General features: G+C 39.2%; 1 protein-coding gene across 1 annotated transcript; it reads right to left on the bottom strand.

Annotated features, from left to right (window-relative positions):
• Positions 1-1,120: 1,120 nt before the first annotated feature.
• On the bottom strand, positions 1,121-22,419 carry PANK4 (pantothenate kinase 4). Its single transcript, XM_009889678.1, has 19 exons — positions 22,389-22,419; positions 21,696-21,778; positions 20,642-20,850; positions 18,379-18,562; positions 17,734-17,826; positions 16,064-16,217; positions 14,950-15,131; positions 13,370-13,451; positions 12,105-12,205; positions 11,213-11,368; positions 10,147-10,259; positions 9,502-9,589; positions 7,411-7,562; positions 5,815-5,870; positions 5,187-5,236; positions 3,684-3,788; positions 3,185-3,285; positions 2,607-2,675; positions 1,121-2,018 (listed from the first exon to the last, which is right to left on the bottom strand). Exons 1-19 carry the CDS (start codon positions 22,417-22,419, stop codon positions 1,805-1,807), a joined length of 2,223 nt encoding a protein of 740 aa, XP_009887980.1. The 3' UTR covers positions 1,121-1,804.
• Positions 22,420-24,640: the final 2,221 nt, after the last annotated feature.

Below are 24,640 nucleotides of genomic sequence, written 5' to 3' on the forward strand. Positions count from 1 at the left end.
CAGAAGAAAATTAAGTGTCTCGGAAGAATGTGAATTGATAAAGCATAGAGTGTAACTGTTAAAAATATGAGAGGTTGGCAACCTGGTAAAACCAAGCTGAGATGGCTAAGGGGTGGATCCATATTTAGTTTAGAAGTTTACTATGTAAGTACATGAATGCCTGCAGAAGTAAGTGACTTGGGATAGGTTAACATGAAGCATCTTCTTACTAATTACAGTATGAGGTACAATCTTGGAAATTAAAGCTCTCCTCTGACTGTTCTAATCAAGAACAACTGCTTCTGAAACAGTTTAGTTATAAATAGACTGTACTCTTCCCCTCTTGTAAGCAGAAGGTGCTGGTTACTGTGAAGGTCATTTCTGAATCAGAAATTACAGTACTGTTGCATAAACCCCCAAAATGCAGGACTTGACTTAACTGCATTCTCTGCAGTGGCGTACAACCTGAAAAAGGGAGACCACGCAATTAAGGAACTACTAGACTTAAGAAACGCAGGACATGGACTTGTCCTTTGCCAGTTTTCCATCACAGGATAAGTTTCACCATTTAGCTATAGAGGATGTTTTGTCCTGGTTAACCTCATCAAGAAGTATTTAGGCAGAAGATTAATAGTTGAAACCCAACAGTACTCGAGCATGAAGTTTGGTAATCAGTCAATTACAACTACACGCAAGTTCACCAGGCGAGGGTGAGCCAGTGAGTAATGGGTATTTTGTGTTCTTCTCCTGCTCTCAAAGAAGAATCTTTGAAATTCACGGGGAACAGTTATCTCAGCTGCATATTAAATAGTTTTCTAATTAAGCTGTTTTTCATTCCAGAGCTGGCATTGACTGATGCATGCACATGGTGGTTTGCAAATTCATGGTTAAATTACTCCATTTATGTACTGCACATCTGATGGAGAGAAAAAAAAAAAAAACCAAAACAAATTCGGATACTTGGAAATGGCTTTAACTGCACTGCATGAACAAAGACACTAATTCTTAGCAGTCCCAGCGTTAATCACTGAAGGCAACAGAAACTAACATGCCTGCGATGGAAAAATAGCTGGGTGTTCCTGAATAAAGCACTACATTCGCTTGAAGTGTAACTTGGTGAGACTCTGCTTCCACCTACTGCTAAGTAATTTAGTACAGTTGCAGAATTCCCCTCCCGCTCAACTGTTAACAAGAACAAGCAGTGAAAGCAAGAGGAGTTACGAGTTCATCCAGCTGTTGGTAAACTAGTGCTGTTTATCTGCTGGTTATCTGCTACGTGCTCTCAGATCACGACAGTTCTATTTTAGATACAGCTTAAGCAATAGTTGTTAGGTTAGAAGGTGGATCAGTCCTTCAATCAAATTAACTGCAAAGAGCATGAAACACTTTAGGTAAGTTTAAAAGCTGACATGGAAAACGCGATGTCAGATTCACTTAGCACTTTAAAAACTATTTGGTATGTGCCATGTCATTGCTGGCAGAGTAGGCAGAGATGTATAAAAAAAGGTTTCATTGACATTTAAATATATTTCTATATGAATGTCTCACAGAACAAAAAAATAAAGTCTTTTCATCACAAATACTGCAGCATTAAAATAAACACTTACCAAAATAAACAATGAGTGATATACATATATATATTTGAGTGTGTATACTATAGAGTGAATCATATTGTTGCTTTTTAAGTCACAAAAGCACAATATAAATACGGAATTTCCTGTGAACTCTTTTCCCTGTTGTAATAAAAATACATTCTTTACAGTTAAAGTAAAACTAGTGCAAGTCCATTCTGCTGCTCCTGTTCACCCAGCTGACCAGCTCCCCATCATTTACATGGCACTTCATACTTAAAAATGACACTGAAAATTTTCCCTCCGAGACGATCAGCCAGCCAGGAGTTCTTGATAACGGCAAGCTTGAGGCTCTCGCACTTCAAAGCCGCGTAGTAGTTGGTGTGGATGGCGCGGCCCATGCCTTCAATGATAACCAAGTCTGTCTTCCGCTCTCGGACCAGCACAGCCAAACCTTTATCCAGGCGGCTGAAATGAGAGGTCTGGTTTAGAAACGGTCATCCTTATACGTGCTGCAAATGAAAGAGAGGCTGTTCTAAGGGCTTTATCGTTTACCTAACGTGGTGGGATGGGGACTTTTGACTGGAATTACTGATGCCAATAAACAGGAACACTTTAAATCAAAGGAAATGCAATTGGAACATAGGCTAAAAAGCTTCATTAAATGCACGCAGAATTGGGATTTCCTGAAAGACACAGGTAAGGTCTGTCTCCAACAGAGAAATTAATTAAAAATAAATAGGTTAACAACATGAAATGCTTCTTATAGTCAAGTGGGTTTCTTGGTCACATGCAGGATTTTACATGATCCATAACTAAGCTGCTCATGAAACTGTACGTGTGTTGCTGCTGAACACAAATGTGATAAATAAGACATCCAGCAACTAGTAAGGCTTGATCAACACTGCAAGTCTATAAATCCAGACTAAGCGACTCTTAACGGTTGTGCGAAAGTGATTCGTATCAGGAAAGGTGGCTGTGACACTCCAGAGCTGAGCCTCTGAACATCCTGCAGCCGATGGAGACGAACAACAAAGTGGTACTTTGCCAATATACCTTAGATCTAGACACGGGGAACTCGAACCTGTCTGAACCAACAGCAGCCTCTCCTCCTTCAGTGCAGATCTTTAATTAAAATAAACAAAAAGACAAAAAAGTTAAACAGCTACCTCAACAGGGACACGCAATGCTGGTAATAAGCCAGATGACAACGAATATCTAAGTATTCTTTGCAAAGGCTTCTTGTCCTGCTAGGACTTCACTGAAACATGTTTCCTTGAGCAAGAGGATTATTTAGTCAGCTGTGTGCCCTCTGCCGGGCATACGCTGTATCTGGAATAGCTGCATTTTCCTCTACGCTTTTTAACATAGAAGATTTATGTTTGAGAAGCTTGAGTGCTTACCAGGGAAGACACAGACAAGAAATATAATTATGTATTATGTATTTCAAGAAAGATCCGATTTCTAGATTTTTCACCTTAATGAAAGTAAATGATCTGCCTGCTCTTACTTCCAGGTTGCAAATTCCAGACACTAATAAACACGGTTAAATATGAACCAAGTATGTAACAAGGCACTTGCTTTTGCCTTCTCTGTACTGCATGACAGATGAAGAAGACTGGTTATATGCTTACTGAATAACGGGATCCATTGCTGCTATCCGTTCGGTCACAATCAGGGATTCACTGTAGGTGACATCATTTAGGGCAGGGCCAGAGTTACAAGCCAATATAACCTGAGGCAGAGATGTCGAGAGTTCACCCATCAACGTATGGTGTCAGCACTGCTTGTTTGCTTAAAACCACCACTGCCTGACTTATTTCACAAAGGCGGAAATGCAAAGAGAAAGGCTGGAGGCAAACGCTCATCCTCCCGCAGTTACCCGGCTATTTCGGGTCTTCTGACAGTACAGACCCTGTTGAGCAGATTCAGGGCTGACAGAGGCCCGTTTTGCTTTGCTGCCTTTCACAGTCTACTTACAGCTAGACTGTGGAGTTCCAGGGATTTGGATTATTCCCAATTCAGACGTTAGGAGCCAGTCTGGTTAAGTGTACTGCTGGCAGGTAGTTAACAAACCTCTCACCAATGACCAACGCTCCATTACACAGTGAATTCACAATGAAAACCACTTACCTCTGTCCCTCTAGAAAGGAGCTCTCGGACAAAAGGAAAGACGCCTAAAATTATGTCTATTCCACTGTTATCTGCGAAAATTAAGGCACATTTATGAGGGGGACCCTCCTGTAAGAGAAAACCAACGTATTCAGGACTGAGTTCACAGTTCATTTCAGTGAACAGTTTGTGTTATTTAGAACTACTCGCTCACTTTAAGACCCCACATTTTATACCCTTAAGTGCTTGGCAATTCCGCTGATCGAGTAGCGGCATAATTCACGAGACAGCGCCTACCCTCCGTCTTGGGAGAAATCGGTTTCCCTAACATTGTCTTTGCAGTTATTTGAAACAGCCTTTAGTTACTTTACTTTGTTTGAGAGAGGTCTTTCAAACTCCATTAATAAAACCTCCATCTGCCAATTACAGACGTGCCCAACTCCAGCGGCTCTGAACAGGAACGGCCTTCAGAGGCTTCGCCCAGTGGCAGTGGGGCCCATAACCCTACTGTGTGGGGGCAGCTTACGGCTGGCACGTTGTTACGCCCCGCAGCTGGAGAACACCATTCTCCAGCACACAAGCAGCAGCGTGGGCAGCCGCCTACGTGAACGCGGTGGTTCCCAGGGTAAACCTACCTTTGTGGCTGTTTTAAGCTAGCATGCTGTAGGGTGAACAGGATTCCCTTCTGCCAGGAAAGGGCAGGATGGACTGCTGGGGGCAGTGACATCCTAAAATGAAAAGATATTTCCTATTCTCCATTAACCTTTCAATTTGTTCTAAATCTGATGTTATGAAACTCAGTTCACTCCAGTTCATACCAGCAGAAGAATTTTTATAGTGAACAATGCTTAATTCCTAATAAAAATTTGTCAAGCCCATGCTTGAAGTTCCTTAATTATCACTGTTATACAAGATTAGCTGATACTGTTTTAAGATGTAATATGTAATGATTTGCAATAGTCTACTCATTCCAAACTGTTTGGCTATCATTTCCAACACAGAGAGTTACACAGAGAAACAAAAGCTTTCCAATTAACCTTAATTAAATAGTAATAGAGATCACATGGGGAAAAAAAAGCTTTGCTACTTGATAAGTTAATTACTTTCAGCAAGCTCCTCAATTAAGTCGTTTTCAGGTTGGCTACTCAGAGGGAGGAGCAAGCCAAAGCTTACATTTGGACCCAAGTTTTCAAAGTTATGGGTCTGGTTGTAGAGAAATAAGTGCCCTGATAAAGACGGGACACAACATGGTTCCTTGGAACAGCTCTGAAAGCAGCTGGGTTCTACGTGCTGCAGTTTCTGAAGGAATTCAGCTACGAAGCTGTAATGAAGTGTCAGACTAATTCCTTTTATTCCTTTCTTTATGGTAAGGCTGCTGAATTACCGGTACCGTGTTACCAGAATTTACTTTGAGTTGTCTGAACAGAGTTCTGTTAAATCTGTTAAAAACCCAAGATTAATAAGGTGGTTTTATGATCAATGTATTTAATTACTCAATGGTTAGTAACAATCGCGGAGTTGTACCTTCAGTCGCTCTAGCCACTGACTGTAGGAATCTTCTAACCAGGGCCGTTCTGTGTCACAGACAAAATCATGTTAACATTTCTTTTAGGCAAACAGTAATTCTGTACATTATGAAAAGCAGGAGGTGTCTCTTTACAAATGCTTAAGCATTAAAGCATTTGAGCTCAGGTTTTGCATGTTAAATGTGTAGATTCAAAGAGTTCCTGAGCGCTTAACTATGGGAATAGCCCAATTACAGTAGTCTCAAAATGGAATTTTCATAATAAAGCAATGAAGTTGGCTATCATAACGACTCATCCTAGGACGGCTGGTGTTGTACCTCCCAGGACACTATTTCCTTAACAGGACTAGAATAGGTATGAAAAGTAGCATGGGCAAGATATTCTGAGTATCTCTGCAGGTAAGACCTCTGTTCAAGGAAAGAGGTTTTCAGATTTCAATTTCTTTGGAACACAAACAGGAACATTCCATCAAAACGTTGTAGCCTGTATTTCAGATAACCCTAGCATGTACTAATGATCTCCTGTCATCTGGGCAGCAGAACTGCCACAATAAACCCATTCACACTCTGCTCCACTCATATTAACACACTATCCAGCTCCAACCACCACCACAGATCTCCCTATACCTTGTAGTTTTGACTTGGCTTCTTCAAATCCAAATTGTGGCTCAGATTCCAGAACGCTGTATCAGAAGAGAAATAAAGGGTACACAGTTAACCAACTTCATCTCACATACATATAATTCAAACATTTCTTTAGCAGGTGGTCAGCAATTTTACTGCATTGGTTATAATGGGGAGTGTGGATATGTCCAATGACTGAGAAACAGATACTTTGTGCTTATGTTAAAAACAAAAGGCTCAAATTTACATTAATTTAGAGCTAAAAGAAAAAAGCTTCAGCAATATACAAATGTTTGCAGGCACTAAACTACAGGCAAAAAAGACATCTTTTGGTCTGCAGATCACCATAAAATGTAGTCATGATCTAAAATATCTGCATGGTAGAACAGTGCTTTACAAAGTCTAATTTGAAGATTGGTCTACAAAAGTTTTTTTTAAAGTTGTACCTGCGTGGGAGAAAAAGGAATTAAAATAACCAGATACAGGTTTTAAAAGCTACTGCTATTGGCTATATGTAGAGTAAAGGAGCCCCAAGCACTTTGGTGGCAATGAGGATTTCCATAATGAGGTGGATAGATTCAAAGCTGTCAGTGAAAATACTACACCATGCGGGCAACGTTTCCCAGTCAAGTCTCCACAAGTTTCTTAAATTTAGTAATAGTGACATTTAACTCAGTCTGTATCTCTTAGTTCCTTCCTTAAAGGGAACGAGAGCTCCACTGAGCATGAGTGGCAAGGAGACCAACTGCTCTAACTGGTGTCAGTTCAAGTTTCAGGGTGTGGGCAACATCAGAAGCAACACAAGACTAAGAATGCCTCTGTAGCCTTGAATCACCTTGTTTTTAATGGACTTTTTGTGATTTAATCAGAGGGAAAACTCCTCAAAGATGCAGAAAGGGAAAGGAAGTGCTGAATGGCAGCTGTAAAACAGTATCCCTCTCCCATGCTCTCGGGTCTAGGTTGTCAGCCCCACAAAAATAAAATTCTTATGTTATCAGCCCCACAAAAATAAAATTCTTATGTTATCAGCCCCACAAGAGTAAAGTTCTAGAACTGAAAAATCAAAAACGTTTTGAAACTGCTGGCATTAATATCCTTAAATGAATTCATGGCTGCTGACAGGATATAAGGAAAAAATCTCTCCAAATGGTAATAGAAATGTATGTTAATCAAAGAGAATTAGTATTTAGCCATCAAGAGGCCGCTCAACCTAACTTACAGCCCACTGGGTATACACTGTGATATCAGGACAACTGGAGGTTGCGGGAAAATAGCGTATTTTCTATTGTAGGAACATGGTACAACACATACCCAAAAGCAGTGCTAATAACAACGCTACGAGCAAAGCAGCCAGACTGGACTATTAAATGCTCTATCACTTAATTCAAACATTCACAGTGACACGTCTGCCAGATTTCAAGGGTGGAAATGTAAACTTTCCCGCACCACAACAATGCTTGTAAATAAACAACCAACATTCGATTAAGGTGAAATACAATCTACAATTAAAGTTAGATTGGTGCACTTTACTTTTGTTTTTAAAGAACAACTGGATATTCTGTATCTTAAAAGGGTGCTTTTAAAATATTTAACACCTACTCTGAGACTGCTTTTGCTCCCCAGTCAAAGACATTCCCCGCAAGAAGTCCTTTCACCAGAGCAAACTGCCTCTCCTCCCAGCCTAATGAATCCAAAGATTCGATTACGCTTTGAAAACATTTTAAGGCTATGCCATTTTCTTTCTGCTTTACCTGTAAGAAAGACATGAAACATCGGATTTATAGACAAAAATTTCTTACCCATTATTGGTTGTCTCAGTCCCAAGACCACGTTCAAGCATTCTCCTCTACGTTCATGGCCTCTAATGGACCAACAAGTTACTGTTATCAGCATGCTTAGTATCAACAAGAAAAAAGTTTCCTGGGATTCTAAGTAAAAGCTTCATTAGTGCTAGGATATGACGTGTAGCCCACGAATTACTTTTCTTAGTAAGTCAGAAGTACAATAGATCTTGAGCAGATTGGGGAATAGGAGAGTGGATGCACAAAAAAAGATTTAGTAGTAACATGATCCATCAAAGCCCAGTAATTACGGTGAGAAGGCTTACCACTAGCACTTCTACAACACTGGAGATGATTTTTTACTTTTGCATTGAGTTTCATCATCCCAGATGTTCAGAAGCTCTTGGATTTTTTTTTCCTCTGCTTCTGTCTCCAGTGAGATCAGTGTTACGTAGCTACTTATCTTAGAAATTTAAAAGTGATACTGGGGACCATCTTTACATCAAGAACTTTTCTTGGCAGTATCTTGTCTGAATTACCAAAAAGCAAACACAAGTAAAAGCCACCTCACGTATTTTTTTACCTCTCTCTTAGAGTGACTGTAACATCTGACAGTCCAGCTAGGGAGAACCTTCTATGTATTTTGTAGAAATATATCAACACTCAGAAAAAAAGTCTTTAAGCGGACACTGGCACTGTTAGTATTTATATGTCCACATAGACAAGTGAGGAGGATCAGACCTACAGAAAAGTTATTTGTGAGAAATACTGACTTCACATGTCCTCTCTCCCAACCATATAATGTTACAGAATAAAATACAGAGAGTAAACAGCTGCACAACGGCAACAGACATTTTTAAGAGCTAGAGGTTATGCATTTGTATACACTCCAACCCAGCTCTGCTGAGTATCTTAAAAATTACAGAAGTAATCAAGAATCATTTTACAGCATACCAGTAAATTAATCCAGAGACAACATGCAGGAAAGCAGCACAGTTTGGTTTAAGGACAGACTGCCTCAGCAAGGAAGGGAATGTGTGAAGGGTGGTTGGTTGGGGGTTTTTTTCAGGCCTTTTTTGGACAGGATGAGATGGGGGAGGGCGATAATTTGTTTATGACACGCTCCACCCTCCTTTCTTTTCTTTCCTTTGGCAGGGAGGAAAGAAAAGAAAACACACTGGAAGGTAGTTACAGGAATACAGAAATGTCAGTTCATAGCACTGGTGACTTTTGCAGGGAGCTGTTGAGATTGTTGACAGAGCTACAAGATAACAATGCCAAATGTCTTTTTCAACTGTCTGCAATTTACATATTTATTGGAAAGTACTTAGATAGCTACACACGGCTTTAAATTTGAAAATGGCTTCCACACCATGAAAAGAATTATGAGAATAAGGAGGAAAAAAGACAAATTCCTGAAGTCTGCCAGACTGCAGCAGTAGCCTCAGTATAAAGGGAAATAAACTGTCCTCAAAATTGAACTTCTCAGGTGACTTGTGAGGTACTCCATGGTCAGAAGTGCAGGCTTCTCCATGCAGTTTCCTCAGTTCTAAACTGAAGGAAACACCTCACTGATGGAGCGAGTTACAGCAGTATCCGCTGACAAACACCATGCACTCATCAGGAATGGGACTGACACCACCAATTCGCTTCTTGGAAGCATCAGACAACTGAAGCTGGTGATATTTTTGGTTAGTGTTATCCTCACCATGAGCACGTCAGAGGTCAAAGGCTTTATATCCCATTACCCATTGCTGTTTCTCCTCAGTCACAACCACCAACTGGTGAAAAACGCTGCAAGGTAGCTAAATCTCATGACTATACGCCATTACTTATACAAAGTTTCAGAGTATGGAAAAAGCGTCTTGAACTTACATGTTGTCCACTCTGTGAAGCAAGAACGACTTACCTTTGAATAGGGATCCGGAAAATTGAACTCATTTAAACAGTGTTCCCTTGTATCCAAGAGACTTCTAACCGTTAAGGTACCATATGCACTTTAAAAAGGGAGAAGAGGGGGGAAAAAGATCAACTACTTCAAACAGAAAAAAGTTTTCTCCTCTGTTTCCTCCATAAGTCATGGCATGTCAGATAAGCACTTAAGTGCCTTTACACTTTTTTTACACTTTACACTTAAGTGCTTACACTTAAGGCACTTTACAGAGTGCCTAAGTGACTTTACATGCCACATGTACTAAACACTGACTCTAAGTGGTAAATCTACTATACAGTTTATTTAAATACGGAGAGGGAAAATATTCAGAGCAAAGCTATGAACTTGAATTAATATGCTACCATTTGTCATAATCACATAACTATATTTCACAATAACTTTTCTGCTGAGATACGATTTTTCTGTTAAATTCCGATATATGAGATCTGAAAAGTTCTGTGCAGAGGACCTGACGTTTGGTACATCAACTTGTTATAGTCTTCAGTCTACTTAGCTTTCAGTTTGCTCTGCTTCATAACCTCATTAGCTTTTAGTTAGCTTCTAATTTGCTCTGCTCAAAGCAGCAGCGAGTGATGAAAAAGGCAAAATAAAGACACTTACAAAGGCTGCTGCCTGAGCGTCTGGAGCTTATTCCAGTATTTCTGTCGGAACTTTTCAGCTCTCTCCAGTGCATCAACAGAGTCTGGTTGACTGGCCGCTGCACGCTTTGCCACCTGGTAGAGAAATGAGGCAAGACTGAAGTTACCAAATGAATTCTTCCTCCATGTAACTGATCTGAAGTTCAGTCTGAAAAATAACCCCCTCCATCTGCTATACTGTTCAGTGCCTGCATGCTATCTAGTCCCTCCCACACAGTAACTTCCAGCTTTCCTCTACTCCAACCGCCAAAGAATAATTTAAATACCTCCTTTCCTCCCAAAAGTTTTAAAGTTTATTTTTAAGACTGTACTTTCAGAAATCAAACACAAGTTTTAACTACATATAGGAGGGGAAAAAAAATAACAAACGCACACAAGAGGAGAAACAGGCAGAAATTTAACAGTCCACATCAACCCCTTGTGTTCTCTTTTTCTTTACTACAGTAAAAGTAGTAAAGAAAAAAACCTGTGTTTTTCCCCAGCCCTTTTCCTCCTCACACACACTCATGAAGTTTCTGATTTCAATTTCCCTAGTAAGTATACATAGCTTTTAAGTACTAGCATGCACTGACTGAATCAGTCTCACAGCGCAGAAAAAATAACTCATGTCTGATTAAATCACGGTCTTTGAACGCAAAAGTGGCTGTCGTCAGTAGGACTGCTCCGAAGAGCGAAAACAATGCAAGTATCTTTGGCCTTTGCCTTTTTGGCCTTTGACTGTACAACCATCCTGCTTGCCAGCTCTGTAGAAAGAGGCGGGAAGTGCCATTTAAGAGAGAAGACGCTTTGAAAAAAAACTTAAAAAAAAGACCCAAAACCCCACAGGAGAATAATACTTTTGCCTTTGAAGGTATCAAGCACTTAGTTAGGAGACTGGGACAAAGTCAGATGCCTCTGTCAACAGGGGAAGAGGAACCGTACTTACACACAATAGGTTTGACACAGCAGGGTAAACAGGTTGGCCCACAGAAGATTTATTTGCTAAATATTTGCATCATTCATACATATAACTGTTTTGTGACATTTACCCCGTCCAGTGCCTCCTCAAAGCACGTCAGCCAGTATTTTCTGGCCATGGCATCATCTGTGAGGTCAACAGTGTCTGGAATATAGGTTGATGGGTCTTTCAGCAGTGGCAGGTTAACAAGTGGTCTCTCCAACCTATCCATTTCAAGCATGTCAAACTAGGTAAAAAATTAAAGAGATTTATTAGAACTTACTCAAAAATTGATTCATAACAAATTAAACTAGTACAAGCACTACAGAAGTCCATCCACAGTTAAGACTAACAAATCTGCAGACAACTATATCAGAGTATATGCCATCATAAATAATCCACTTCCCTGAGTGGATTATTTATCCACGCCGAGCCTATAGACAGAGATTATCGTGTTGAAAACTTACTATAAGCCCTCTTATTTTATTATTTGCCTCCCCTCCCTCCCCAGCACTGCCAAATCTGCTGGGCTGTCAGGTTCAGACAGGGGCACAAAGAGCTGAGCACAGGCTTATTTGTAAATGAATGTTGCTATGCTGCTTTACAACTTCCTTTTACAATCCTGACCAAGTCTCCAAAACTTTTCCTTACGCCTTGTGAAAACAATGCTTGGGACCAAATTTCTATGGAGAGAGATTAAGTGCATGTGAAATAGGAATAGTTACACAGCTCTGTAAATAAAGCGTGCCTTACTTCTTGTGTCTAAAAAAGCCTGTGCACATTTATCTTTATTTCATACAACCATCTAATTGCACTGCATTTGCGCACACTGCACGGCCTCGAAATGCTCAGACTAAGTACTAAGATTAAAGCCCACAATGTAACAGGACTTACAAGAAGTAACGAGCTCAAGGATAATGATCAATTTTCAAATCATCATTACTAAGAAAAAGCACTTAGTTCTAGAAAAGTCAACCACATACTGTACCACTCCTTGTTCTCTGCATAGGGTAAACGTCAGGTGATGTGCTCATAAGACCAGAACTCCCAGCGTAATTCTCTCCCCAGCTATACTGATTTGGATCTAGAAAAGAGAAAGACAGAGACACATAATCTGAAAATAAAACTGAAAGTACTCCCGTGAGTGAGCCTAGAGTTAGCATCCCTTCAGAGAAGCTGCTTCACTACAAAAGCCATTTTCCCTTGTCTTTATAAATAAACATAATTCTTCCCTCTAACCCCCAAAAGAAATGTTTTAACCACTCAGTGAATTGCCTAGCTCTGAAGAGCTTCAGCCTGAACAAGACATAAGACAATGAATGTTCTAAAATAATTCTTTTTTTAACCCCCTTTCCTTGTCATTAAGGGCTATAACCAGCATGTCTTCAAAGCACTATCTCTGATCATAGAGATAATTCCTTATTTCTAAATCTAGACTCATTATTAACAAAATATAATGACAAAACTCTCAAAGCACAATATAGGTTTCACATAAACATTAAAGTTATTTCTAGATTTTTTTTTTTTTATTTGAGAAAAAGTTTAATCCAGTTCGGATATACAGTACATGCTGCACAAGCAACATCCTTAATTCCTCAGTAGCTGGTTCCTTGCCCATAGCTACAAGATGGGTATGAAAAGAATTCCACATCCGTTATTCTGAGGTTTATTTGACATTTACTAAAATTAAGTACCATTAAAAACCTCACCATCTGTTCTACTATAACTAACTAATATACTGAATGGCTTGCTAGTACACCAACAAGAAAAAAAGAAAAATAAAAATGGCAGAATTCAACCAAAGCACCCTAGACCCCAAGAATGCTGGACAGAAGTGTCTCATCCTTCATAAATGTCTGTGAGGCTTTTCACTCTCAAACGAACACAGTTTTGAGATGCTGGTCTTCTTCAGTACATTAATTGAATTCAGAAGCTGGCCTCTTTAAGAGAAAGTTCTCAGAAACCACATTTCCCCAATTTGATTTAGAGTTATGACTGCTCTTTGCAGAAATGCAAAAAAGAGAAGAGCCAAACCCTGCTGGCTTCTCAAAGGAGGAGCAGGAAAAACAGTAAGAAATTAAGGTGTCCCTGCCAGAATATATAAAACCAAAGCCCAGCATCTGTGTTTATTAGTGCCGAATGTATTTATTTAGGCAACAACTTACATGCAGCCTCTTAAGAGAAACTTGGACATTACACTGACATTTCAGAACACAGCATATACAGAACATAGCAGTGCTGTACTTACTGTCTTGTTCAGCTCCTTTTAAAAATGCCCCAATGGCTCCCAGGTAGCCTTCATGTCTCAGGAACAATGCCTGAACCTCTCCCTGCCACAATATGAAACATTGCAATTGGATGGTCCCTGATGGCTAATATGTACTTCTTTGTCACTAGTTTTACACTTAAATTTACTAGAAACAACTAGAAGATGGCAATATTAACTTGTGCTACATTCTAACACATTCAGTAACTTTAATGGTGTTTCTGAAGAACAGCTTCAGGAAGAACTGCTTACATACATTATTCCACAATTATTAAACAGCTGGGGAAAAAAAACATGCAGAAGTGGTGGGTACTCTAAGCCTGCGCAACCACAGAAGCAGAGGGAAGGCAGTGTCTTCACTAGAGAAGACCACTGCATCATTCCATGAATATTCAACTCCTCTTGCTTGAACAGGCTGGAACTATAAGATCGTCTTGATTTCTAGGACATCAACATAAGTGTGTGCCACTGGGCATCCAATGCATTCAAGACATTGCTCATTATCTTTATTTCATTAAACTGCTATTTAACATTCAACATCATACAAACACTGTATATTATCCATAGGCAAGCAAGAAATTAGTTTAATTGTTAATATAATACACAAATGCGAGGGAGAATAAGAACACGCTCTATCCTAGCAGCGGGGTGCCTTAGCTTTCCCAGGCAAGGCTGGGTGAGACACTGCCTTCTTTAAAGGTAGATCAGCTACATCTGCAGCAGCAACTATAAAACAGTTAACACTGAGCTAAGCTGCAGTAAACAATCAGCTACAATGCACAGATTTGGATTTGAGTCACTGATAGAGCTATTCTTACAAGAATCTAAAGCTGTAGTTTTGCAACAGTTTTCTTGAAACAAGGCAAAAGTTTTACAGAAAGGGGCTGCAATGGTGAAATAAAGGCAGAAAAAAGTAGCATAGAGAAGTCTCTTGCTTGAAGCACTGAGACGAGAAAAAAAACAAACGTGTCATCTATAAAAATGCAAAAGTGCAGAAACTAATCTACCTGCAACAACCATTAAGTAAGCTTTTGGACTTGACCGTTTTTCTAGTGAAAAATCTTCAGTATTGTCCACAGCTTCAAAACCTGCAAAGAACTACAGCTTGGTTGTTTTTTGGATTTTTGTTTGTTGATATTTTTTAAACAAACAAACAACAAAAAACCCCACTGATACTAACTGCTAACTATCTCAGTAGAAATTGCACAGCCTAGGGGGTGAAAAGAAATAGATGCAAGTCAGCAAGAGGAATTGAATAACAATGGTAGCTATCTAAGAAAACGGTGAAAACTCATTACGTGGCAGCTACAAGACAGACTGTCAATCAAAAAAATAATAAAGAGAGAGAGGGAGAAAAAAAGAGAGGCCAGACAGAACTCCCACGCAACTCACACTTATTTTACCCCTCCCACAACAGACCTTTATAGCCCTGCCTTACCTACCTAAAGAGCAGCCCTCTAAGCTTACTTCATGTGCAAATTAATTTATTAAAGTCTCCCAACAACCTAGAAAGATAACTAAACACGTGACTTTGCTATTAGGAAAACCTCTGTTTTCATTACCTTGGAGAAGAAGTTGATACTGTAGGTTATTGTGCGCATGGTAACAGGGTGACCCCGAATAAAGAATCCTCCAAAATAGATTTTATCTAAGTTATGGAGTTTGGCATAGAGGCAGGCGAGTTGACCAATGTCATTGCTGATCATATGTAGTAAACTTTTTGCCATATCTTCTTTGGAAAATTCTTAAAGGAAAGAAATAGTAAACCAAACTAAACACAGCTGAAGAATGCTCAAATTCACTGTACTTTTCTAACAGATAGCCTACAGCTGGAGGAAAAGAAAAAAAAAAAAAAAAAAGAAAGAGTTTGACCAGTCTCTTTATCTGTGTAGAAGGAAGGTGTTTCCCCCCCGGCCAAAAATCTTTTACAAAAGAAGTACTTCAAACAACCAGGAGAGCACATTAGACTGAAGATATCATGAAAAAAAACACTTAAGCCTCTGTGAAATATTGCTGGAAAGAAACCTGCTTGAAAGGCGAACAGCAAATAGCAAGAACCCCATTTCTTCTCTCTAGGAACCACGGATGATGGTTCATCCATCCATCTTGCCTTGAGATGCGCTGCAAGCATTTTATTACAATACTGCAACTAAAATTGCAAATTATAGTAAATCACTGCCACAGGTCCTTTTCTGGACTGAGAAAGCCACATATATTTCCCACATGCAATCCCAAACCGAAAATGTGAATGCCTGCTTGTAAGGCAGCACTATGTAGTATTTTTAATCAATAAAATATTGTGCAGGCACAACACATGTAGGCAAGAACATGAAAAGGACTGGCGGCAATTTTCCAGCTTTACTTGTTAGATCATTATAAACAACAGATTCCCAATGGCCAGGGGAGATGGTTGCATTTCTTCTCATCAGTTTTAAACAACAACAACAACAAACTGGAGCGCCTCAAGCAGTGCTCCCTCTCCCCTCTCAGCCCAGCACGCATAACATAAGGAAATGGATAAGGCAAGGTATGGCTATGCTGATGAAGCTGGCAAATATTTTTCCATCCACCTAAGCGTTTGCAGGAAGCTGGCACAAGCAGCAAATCCACGCTGACAGGCAATATAAAGTATTAACTGTATAGGACATCCTGGGCAGATCTTTTATACACCAATACCTTTATCTGCTGTAGCAGATTTCCCGAAGCTGCTAGCTATCAGATTTCCACTTAGCCCCAGCGTCTGGTAGGCGCCTCCATACACATCTTTCACCAGCATGTCCACATTTGTGTGCTGTCCCTTTGAAGCGAGTTGCAACAATTCATCAAATTTCTGAGGATGAGAAGCAGAGTTACTTTAGCTTTCCTGGACAGCCAGAGAACCTTGCACATAAACCCAGAGTTCTGCAGCACCTTTACTGAGCAAAAACAGGGGGTTTGCCTTGTCTTAGAATCAACCCTGTCAGCAAAAGATATATTATTTCTAATTACAAGGACTTATCCAGAGTCCGTTATCTTATCAGACAGATTGATCTTAAATGGAGCTCCTTTAATGATGGAAAAAGCAACCGTCCTCTTCAGTTATCTGCAATTATCTGCAAATAATTTGTTGAATTTCCCCTGAAAACTAGAGATGGATCAGCACATACAAAATAGTCAGAAGCCACATGCATCTCTTATCTTGGAATGAAGTCAGAAACACAGTAACTAAGAGCAAACACAATTATGCCTTTTTGAGGCATAAAAAAAAAATTATGTTTAAAACCCAAAAGACGAAGTCTACCTTTACTGTTGCAGAAATGCATTAACGTCCCTGAAATTAAACATGCACACAATCTGCATTATATCAATACTTAATTTATAAGTCTGTTAACCCTAATTTCTTCTACAAAATCAGAGAGAATTAAGAACAGACATTGTCATGTTCTAAGATTTCTTTTTTAAAAAGCATTAAACAAAATATTGCAAGTACGGGTCTTCGTTTTGACATTTTCTTGTGTGGTGCACATGTAACTCTACCTTTTTCTACACCACTGACATTTAGAGACACCTATTTAAGTCACATGGATCTTTGAGACAGGAAAAAAACAGCATGATTTAAGATCCGAGTTAGGCAGAGCAGTCCTAAATCAGACCTTATTCTGGCAGACTACCAACCTGGGATTTAAGTGATGAACCCCTGAAACCGTAATGTGTAACAAAGAGTTAGAATTCCTCCTCTCTACTCCCAGACACTTTGCAGTAACTGGATGCTCTCTGCTTTTCTTCTGCAGATAATACTGCAGGAATTAGGCAGGCATTTCATGTTGAAAAATAGTTCAGAAAATTAACAGGGCACTTTGAGGAGGCTATTCTCTGCATTATAGATATTATTTGTCCTTGTTGACAAACTCCTTGAGTCCCAAGTAGGACTACTATTTTGCCACCCATGAGCATCTTATCATTTTTGTCCCTATATTATAATAGTATCTTTTTGCATTTAAAGCTTCCTTTTATGCATCAGAAGCGTTGAAAATATGAACATAAGTCAAGGACTCGGCCTTGTTATCTAACAGTCTAGGACCACATGCACCTAATGGAAAGTATTAAAATTGTCCTGCGCATTGCAGAACTGCCTGTTCTCTTTCTGCACGAGTGTAGCAATTCTTTGAATAAAAGGTACACCCCCTACAAGCGACAGATAATTTTTTTCATTTTCTAGTATACTAACATTGGAATCTGGTTTCCCATACAAACATTACTTAAAACAATTATTTCTCCCTAGTCAAAGAGTTTGGCATTCCAACATTTCAAGCCTCCTCTTAACATCTCATTTAATTCCATGGTGCTTAAAACTGATACTTCGATACCTTTGTTTTTGTGAGCAGTGCTCCAAGGCCCCAGAAGGTTCCACCTCCAATTGAGCTCCCTCCAATCCATTCAAATTTGTCTTCTGTTTCTACCTGTCAATAAAAGAAGGCAGATTTGTCTAGAAAGTCCTATAATAACTATAAACACACAGTTAGATACGAGAGTGTGTGGGTTCTTTTTAACAGTGGAATCAGTGTAGGTGGAACTATGTAATTGCATAAATACCATCAATATCAGGTGGGAAGTTCTTAAGAGGTACATGTTCCACATACTTACACCACAAGCAGTTTCTGAAATCTTTGTGTTTAATTCTTGGCCAATAATCCTAAATATAGACACTAAATTTGGTTCCCTCAACAGCGTACCAAAACAAACAAACACTGAAAATCACTCTGACAGCCTCTGTCCTCATCAGGTAATATAACAACTTCTCTAAACACTGAGTTAAATGTGATTAAAAAGAAACTATGGTAGCGAACAGAAAAGTATTCATAACTCTCTTAGAAATAAAAAAAAAAAAAAATCATTATTTTCTTGCTTGACTTTGTATTACCCAAGAAGAAACAATTACAAATCTAAAACAGTAAGGTGTTTCAGATCACTTTTATCAAATTCTATAATAAAACAGTTTAGCAACCACTCACCTTCACTATAGAAACCCCAGAGCCAATATTCACCAGTAAATAAGGGAAAATATTTGGGTGGTTCGTCTGAAAACGGAATTCTGTATCGGAATCTTTCTGGTACGCAAATACTTCATGGGGTATGTTCCTTAGTACGAAGTTGCATCCTTTAATTAGGCAGGTCATTACATCTTCTTTATCTACTCTGAGGGGAAGGGGGAGAAAAAAAACCCTTACATAAATTTCACAGACCTATTGATAAGCAAGTACGCTTTTAGAGCAGTAGTTTTTAAAAACTTCACAAACAGGAGATAGTAACCCACACCACATGGCAAAAGTCTAGATCTCTGAAAACATGAAACCTACATCTGCCTATGTTCTGATGTTCATCTGCCATGCCAGAACACACAGTCCAAAGTTAGACTGTAGTTACACAGTAACTTTCATCTTACCTAAATCGTGCTGTCATTAAAAATAAACCTGCTCCCCTGTTTGCTTGTTTACACTGCCTCTTTAGTGCCCTGGTGCCACCACAAGTATATGTGCACCTGTGCAATAAAGTAGGTCAGAAAACTTATCTGGAAATTAATCTAGCAAAACAATTTCCTAACAAGGAATAATTTTCTTCCCTTTCCTTCTCAATAAAGAAAAAAAGCCCCCCCCAACATTTCAGAACTTGCTTATGACAGATTAAAGTGACTGCAAGGATTACCAGACACAGAAAAAAGAAGACTTCCCACAAGAGTAACAGGATTCACAACAGGACATATCCTGAGTATGGAGTCTGGGAACATGATGTATAATTTAGTTAAAATGAATGATGTAGTGAAGTCAGCTAACACTTACTGACTTCTGTAAACTTCTATATCTTATGTATTATTACTGATTTATGGTAAATTTCTTACATGAAATATGCTACATTTCTTAGATGAAATATCATAAGCCTTGTTAAAAACATATAAACAAAGCACAAATATACATCTAAATTAATACAGACTACTTCATGTTTGTCAAGATGGAGAAGGTGCTGCTTTTCGCATACCAATTAACTCAGTCATGACCATATATAAAACAACGAAACAAAAAACAGGTGCACCACATGAGAAAAGGAATGGAATTGCCTCTTTGTCTTGTTAAATTGATCCTTAGTAACAGCCAATAAGGTACTGATGTAGACTGGTTTGAAAAAAAAGCTAATAGAATCCTACCTATCAGAAGAAGAAAGTAATTTGAAATGTAGTATAAAAGATGAAGCTAGTACTTTGGTAATGTGAGAATGTACTACACATAATTACAGTATGAGGGGTGTCTTGATGGTCTCTCCAGTAACATCAGGTAATGTTTTACATGGGTGCAAATTAATTATATTTTTATCTACGCTTACAGCAGCTTTTAGCATATGGTGTTTGATAAAGATGTTTGATTGGTAAATTTATGATGCTGTAAACTCATGAGATGGCCCTTTAGTCTCCTGCAAGCCTATGCTTCTGTGTAAAGCTTAGGTAGGAGCTATGCAGTAACTTACTATTCATATTAATTACCCACTTCTTACCATTCACAGAAAAAACATTAGAAGTTTTTGGAACTCCAACTTGAGAACTTAGGCAACTATAGATATTAGCTACATCCAGGAAAAAAGTGTTTGCCAACAATGTTTTGGCTTTTAATAATAAAGTTATCTTGTGGATTTCATCCTTAGACTTTCAGTAGAAAGATGGATGTACTTAAACACACCTCATTCCAGTAACTGATCAGAGCATCATTTAAAAATCTTGTTAGTAATGAATTTACTTACTACTTTATTTCAAATATTACTTTTACATACCACTGTAGGCTTTGTGTATTTGGATCTCAGCTAGGATACCATCACTGAAATGCTGCCAGTTGTGAGGGGAAAAGTAAAAGCCGTTACCATAATCATGAGATTAATTTAACTTAAAAATGGCATAGGTGCAAGTTAGATCCTTTACAGAAAAAAGCTGTGATAATACCCTGCTTTCCTCTTTTTGCTGTCCTTCTCCTGAACCCTGTGCTCGTGTTTGTTGGCTCTATTTCTGTTCCTCTGCTCTGTCAGTTAACGATACAGTTATCTTTTTGCAGCTTATGTTTACTAACATGTCAATTCAGCTTGCTCTGACCAAGATGCATGCACGCATTCTACTGCTTCACTCTTGTGGTGTAGATAGCTTTTGAGGGCAGATGGGCAAAGTGGAAAGTTAGCCTACTAAAATCCATTCAATGAAGAAATACACTCCTATAACCAAGTTTAAACAGTTCCACTTACTTCAATCCCAGTTTCTTCTCAATAAGATCTTTGAATTTATAGGCACCACCACCTGTAGCTTTGATGACTTTTGTCTCTGTATTGACAAGATGGTCTTTGATAAAATCTAGGCAGGTTTCAATATAAGTGTTTTCAAATTTAATGAAGTGAAGTCGAGCTGTAATCTCCTCCTGAACTGATATTTCATACAAAGGTTCATTTTCTATGTCCTTTAAAAGATAAAAAGGATTTCTTACAGATTATTCAAAATCATTTGTTGAGAAACAAGGTTATATACTAAACTACTGAACATCAATACCTGTGTTTCCTTTGCCTTGAAACCGTGTTAATGCTATTAAAAACATAACTTCCCAAGCTACCTTCAAAGAATATAGTTTCAGACCTCAACACTCCTTAAGCTGAGAATATAATCAATTCTCCCATGCACTAGACATGTATGAAAAATCTCTGTATGAGAAAAGTTATCTTTACATGGGAGTATGGGTTTTTTACAAGAGTACTGTACTTTTGTGTCTAGAAAATAACTATTTCAAATACTACTTTACCACTCAAGCACTTCCAAGAAAGCAAGGAATGTAACTGAGTTTGCCTGTGCATGGGCTGTGCAACTCTGAAGCCTTGCAATCAGTCTTTCAGTAAAGAAAACATGTAGAGCATATTATAATGTGAATTTAGGTCTAGAGCTATATTAAACTTGCAAAGCAAAAGTAATTGCCAAACACATCCTAACAGCTAATTTCCCCTGGAGTATAGCAAAGGGTTATTAGCAGGAGCCACACGCTCATCTGAGCTGCAGAACAAATGCTTAGAGATGGCTGTGTCAGTTCATACTAAATATGTGTTTAAAATAAACATTTCAGTTGTGACAACTTCAGAGCAATAGATGTTACAAAATGTCATACTTAAACTATAAGAAAGTTCTAGATGAAGTTATATAGAGAACAAGTCACTAGATGGATTTCAGATGAAATTTCTGCTCTACTATGAGAAGCCAGTCCAGTACTTCACTCTTATCAGTCAATTGCATGCAACTGATTATTGATACAATTCTCACCTTTCCAGAATGATCAAAGGATCTCACTCTTGCCACTTTGTGCTGCACAGTTGAATAATAAGCAAGCTTGGTTAATGAACCACCTGTTAATAAAAAGATGAAAAGTTGTGATTAATACCTCACCTTAGAGCAAACAATATAACTTAAGTTCATGTATGCTTTACCTGAGAGTTCTTGGTTTTTAAGATCTCCTCAGCTAAAGCCAGACATAATTAAGCTAAACGCATAATGCAGTGAGCCAAAGAATCCTTGTCTGGAAACTGATTTGGTGTGGTTAACTCCAAATGCACTACTTACAGTGAAAAAGCTTATGCCCAACTGATGTGGGGGTGACTGAAGATGAGCAGAAATAAGCGCAAGTTCTTAACTAGCTAGGCTAGCACATATATCACTGTTACTTATCTTATTTGAAAACATTTTATAGAAACCCCCAAATCTGCTGCTTATAAGAAGATCTTATAAGTAGGTTTTCCACAACTGAGCAATGCATGCCACATGCACAGTTAAAGTGTTTCATCGGGAATGCCTAAGTAAATATTCTTAACCTGCTTCCAAGAACAAGCTAAAAATTCATAGCTGGTTAGAAGATAACTCTATGTACTGAATAACAACTACTTTGCAAGATTATTCTTGGCTCTGGGGTAAAGAACACTTAAAGTGATGATCCTCAAGCATACCAGTTAGTGCTATTACCAATGTGCAAGCCTGAGGAGACCAGCCCCATCACCCTCTTCTCTTCAAGCCTTGAGTCTGCTTACATCGAGACAGTAAAGCTTCCCACTCATCTTGAAATAGAACTTAACTGCTTGCCCTATCCGTGCTGCCTTTGCATCTGACCTGCAAAAGTGAATTTATGAAATTACACTGAATAACTTTACAAACTGATTTTCCTTAGGACAAAACAGTACCTGCTGGTGCTTCTGATACCTCTGGTATCTTAATCAAGTAGATATTTGAGCCTGAAAGTAGGGGGTTGTCAAAGCCTGCTTATTTTTGTTAAAACAAGCTTTTAATTTTTTCCCCCCTCAGAAAGAAAGATGCCTCTTCAACTACTCCTGAGTATTGGGATCTGATTAAGGTATCAGGTTTGCTTCATAAACCTCTAAGCTGCTTTGGCTGTTGGAGAAAAACCTTTAATTTTAACTCGGCATAAAAAGTACCCTGTGCTGCAGACTGTAACCACCCTTATCTGTACAAAAGTCAGTTCTAAGTTTGCATCTGCGCTCTCAGAACAGGAGCACAAGGCAGTCAGGCGGTGCCTAACGTGTAGTTGAATTGAAGCCTGCACGCATTACTTGCCTCTTGCTAAAGATCTGGCATGTAACCCTTTTCAGTAAGTTTACCATGAATATCCTGTGTACAAGACAGGAAGTAATTATTACCAACTACTGGGTTAAAATTAAAGCCCCAACAGTAAATAAAAACCTGGCAATGTTAGATCATAACATAATGGCTAAATGCAGTGGCTCTACACTCTGCCTTATAAACAAGTGCGATCAAGAAATGCAGCACGGTCAAGTGAAAAATAACCAGCTAGTGCTTGTAGCTTTGCCTTCATAAGAGTACTCTCATCTCTTCCATCGTGCTCAAATAAATAGGAAAATTTTTGCAACTTGTAGGAGAAAAGTAGGTGGCTTTCTCCAGCAAAATTAAAGTGCGGTCAACTTAGAGCGATCACTGACAGATGCTTATATAATAAAAGCAATAAAGCTTTCCTGACCTCCGATCTTATTTCAGTGTACTAGCCAATGCTTTAAAGTTTCTTGTAAACAAAATTCAAACTCTGTTCTGCTAGCCCATTGCTTAAAGGTGAGGTTTTCGTGTTTGGTTTTTTTTTTTTTTTTTTTTTTTTTTTTTTTTTTTTTTTTTTTTTTTTTTTTTTTTTTTTTAAACTAAACTCAGCAGCTCTGTGCTATGAGGAAAAGCTTCCTTCCAAACCTCTAAGTAGAAGAATCATGAAGCTTGTGTTGGGATGTCATACTGTTTGTACAACACTGATAACAATATAGCCGCTCCAGCAATTAATTTATCGCCAGATAAATGGTATGTAAAGCTATGCTTTATACATTCCCCCCTCCTCTCCCAGTTTTTAAAGACTTAAATCCATTCAAAACACCAGCTGAGACAAGCAACTAGGCTTTATAACTAATCCCACAACTCTAATTCCACTCTGACCCACAGCTGTTATTTTAACAGACATGAAGCGAGCAGTTTCTGAAGGAGTTAAGTAGACTTATGATATGACAAGATTGTATATTATGGTGCATATATTCTTCCTGCTACAGAGTAAGTCTACACCACCCAGAGCAGTGTTAACCAGAGGACTAATGGAGGCTTGCACCGTGGTACTGTGGCTGAAGAACACTGCCCTTCTGGCTTCCCTACTAAATAGTTCCACTGACCTAGTAACTGCAAAACAGAAGCAAAATGTGGGAACTGGCATTTTTGGTTTTGCAGATCTCCACAGAATGAATGCTAATCCTTCCACAGGTGAAACTATTTTTAACAGGCCCAGCTCAGCTGTGTCCCTGCAAGGCCACCCACACCAGCACAATTCACAGCTGTGGTGCTCAGGTGTCACTTTGATGCGCATTACTCTGTCTGTCCCTTGGCGCAGGCTGTTGCACACCCAGGAATGTTATGTTCTCGGGCTTATGCACGGGACGCGGGCTGTTTCTGGGGGCCACTGAGGAAGTAAGTGCAGTGAGGAACCGCTACAGGCCCCCAGCCCACGCCAAGCCCACTCATCTCTGCAGCCACCCGGCCTCGCCAGGGCAGGGGGGAACAGCAGCTCCCCCTGCCCTCTTTCTTCTTCAAAGCCCGTCTGAGGAGCACACGCTGCAGCCTGCTCGCCGCCCCCAGGTACGAGGGTCGGTCGGAGGGGGGTCCCGCAGCGCTGCCCCCCAGTCGGGCCTAGGGCAGCCGCTGCATCGTCCTCTCCCCCG

The sequence above is a fragment of the Charadrius vociferus genome, unplaced genomic scaffold (genome assembly GCF_000708025.1).
Source record: "Charadrius vociferus isolate BGI_N301 unplaced genomic scaffold, ASM70802v2 scaffold477, whole genome shotgun sequence".
NCBI lineage: Eukaryota > Metazoa > Chordata > Aves > Charadriiformes > Charadriidae > Charadrius > Charadrius vociferus.

Bases quoted from the DNA above. Each gene is read 5' to 3' on its own strand.
- PANK4 (XM_009889678.1), bottom strand. From the start codon at position 22,419: ATGGGGCTGGTCTCCTCAGGCTTGCACATTG. The intron at 15,132-16,063 runs GTATTGGTGTAT...CTTTCCTTTAAG, and splicing joins ATCTGCTACAGCAGATAAAG to AATTTTCCAAAGAAGATATG. The intron at 10,260-11,212 runs GTAAATGTCACA...TTTCTCTACCAG, and splicing joins TTGAGGAGGCACTGGACGGG to GTGGCAAAGCGTGCAGCGGC.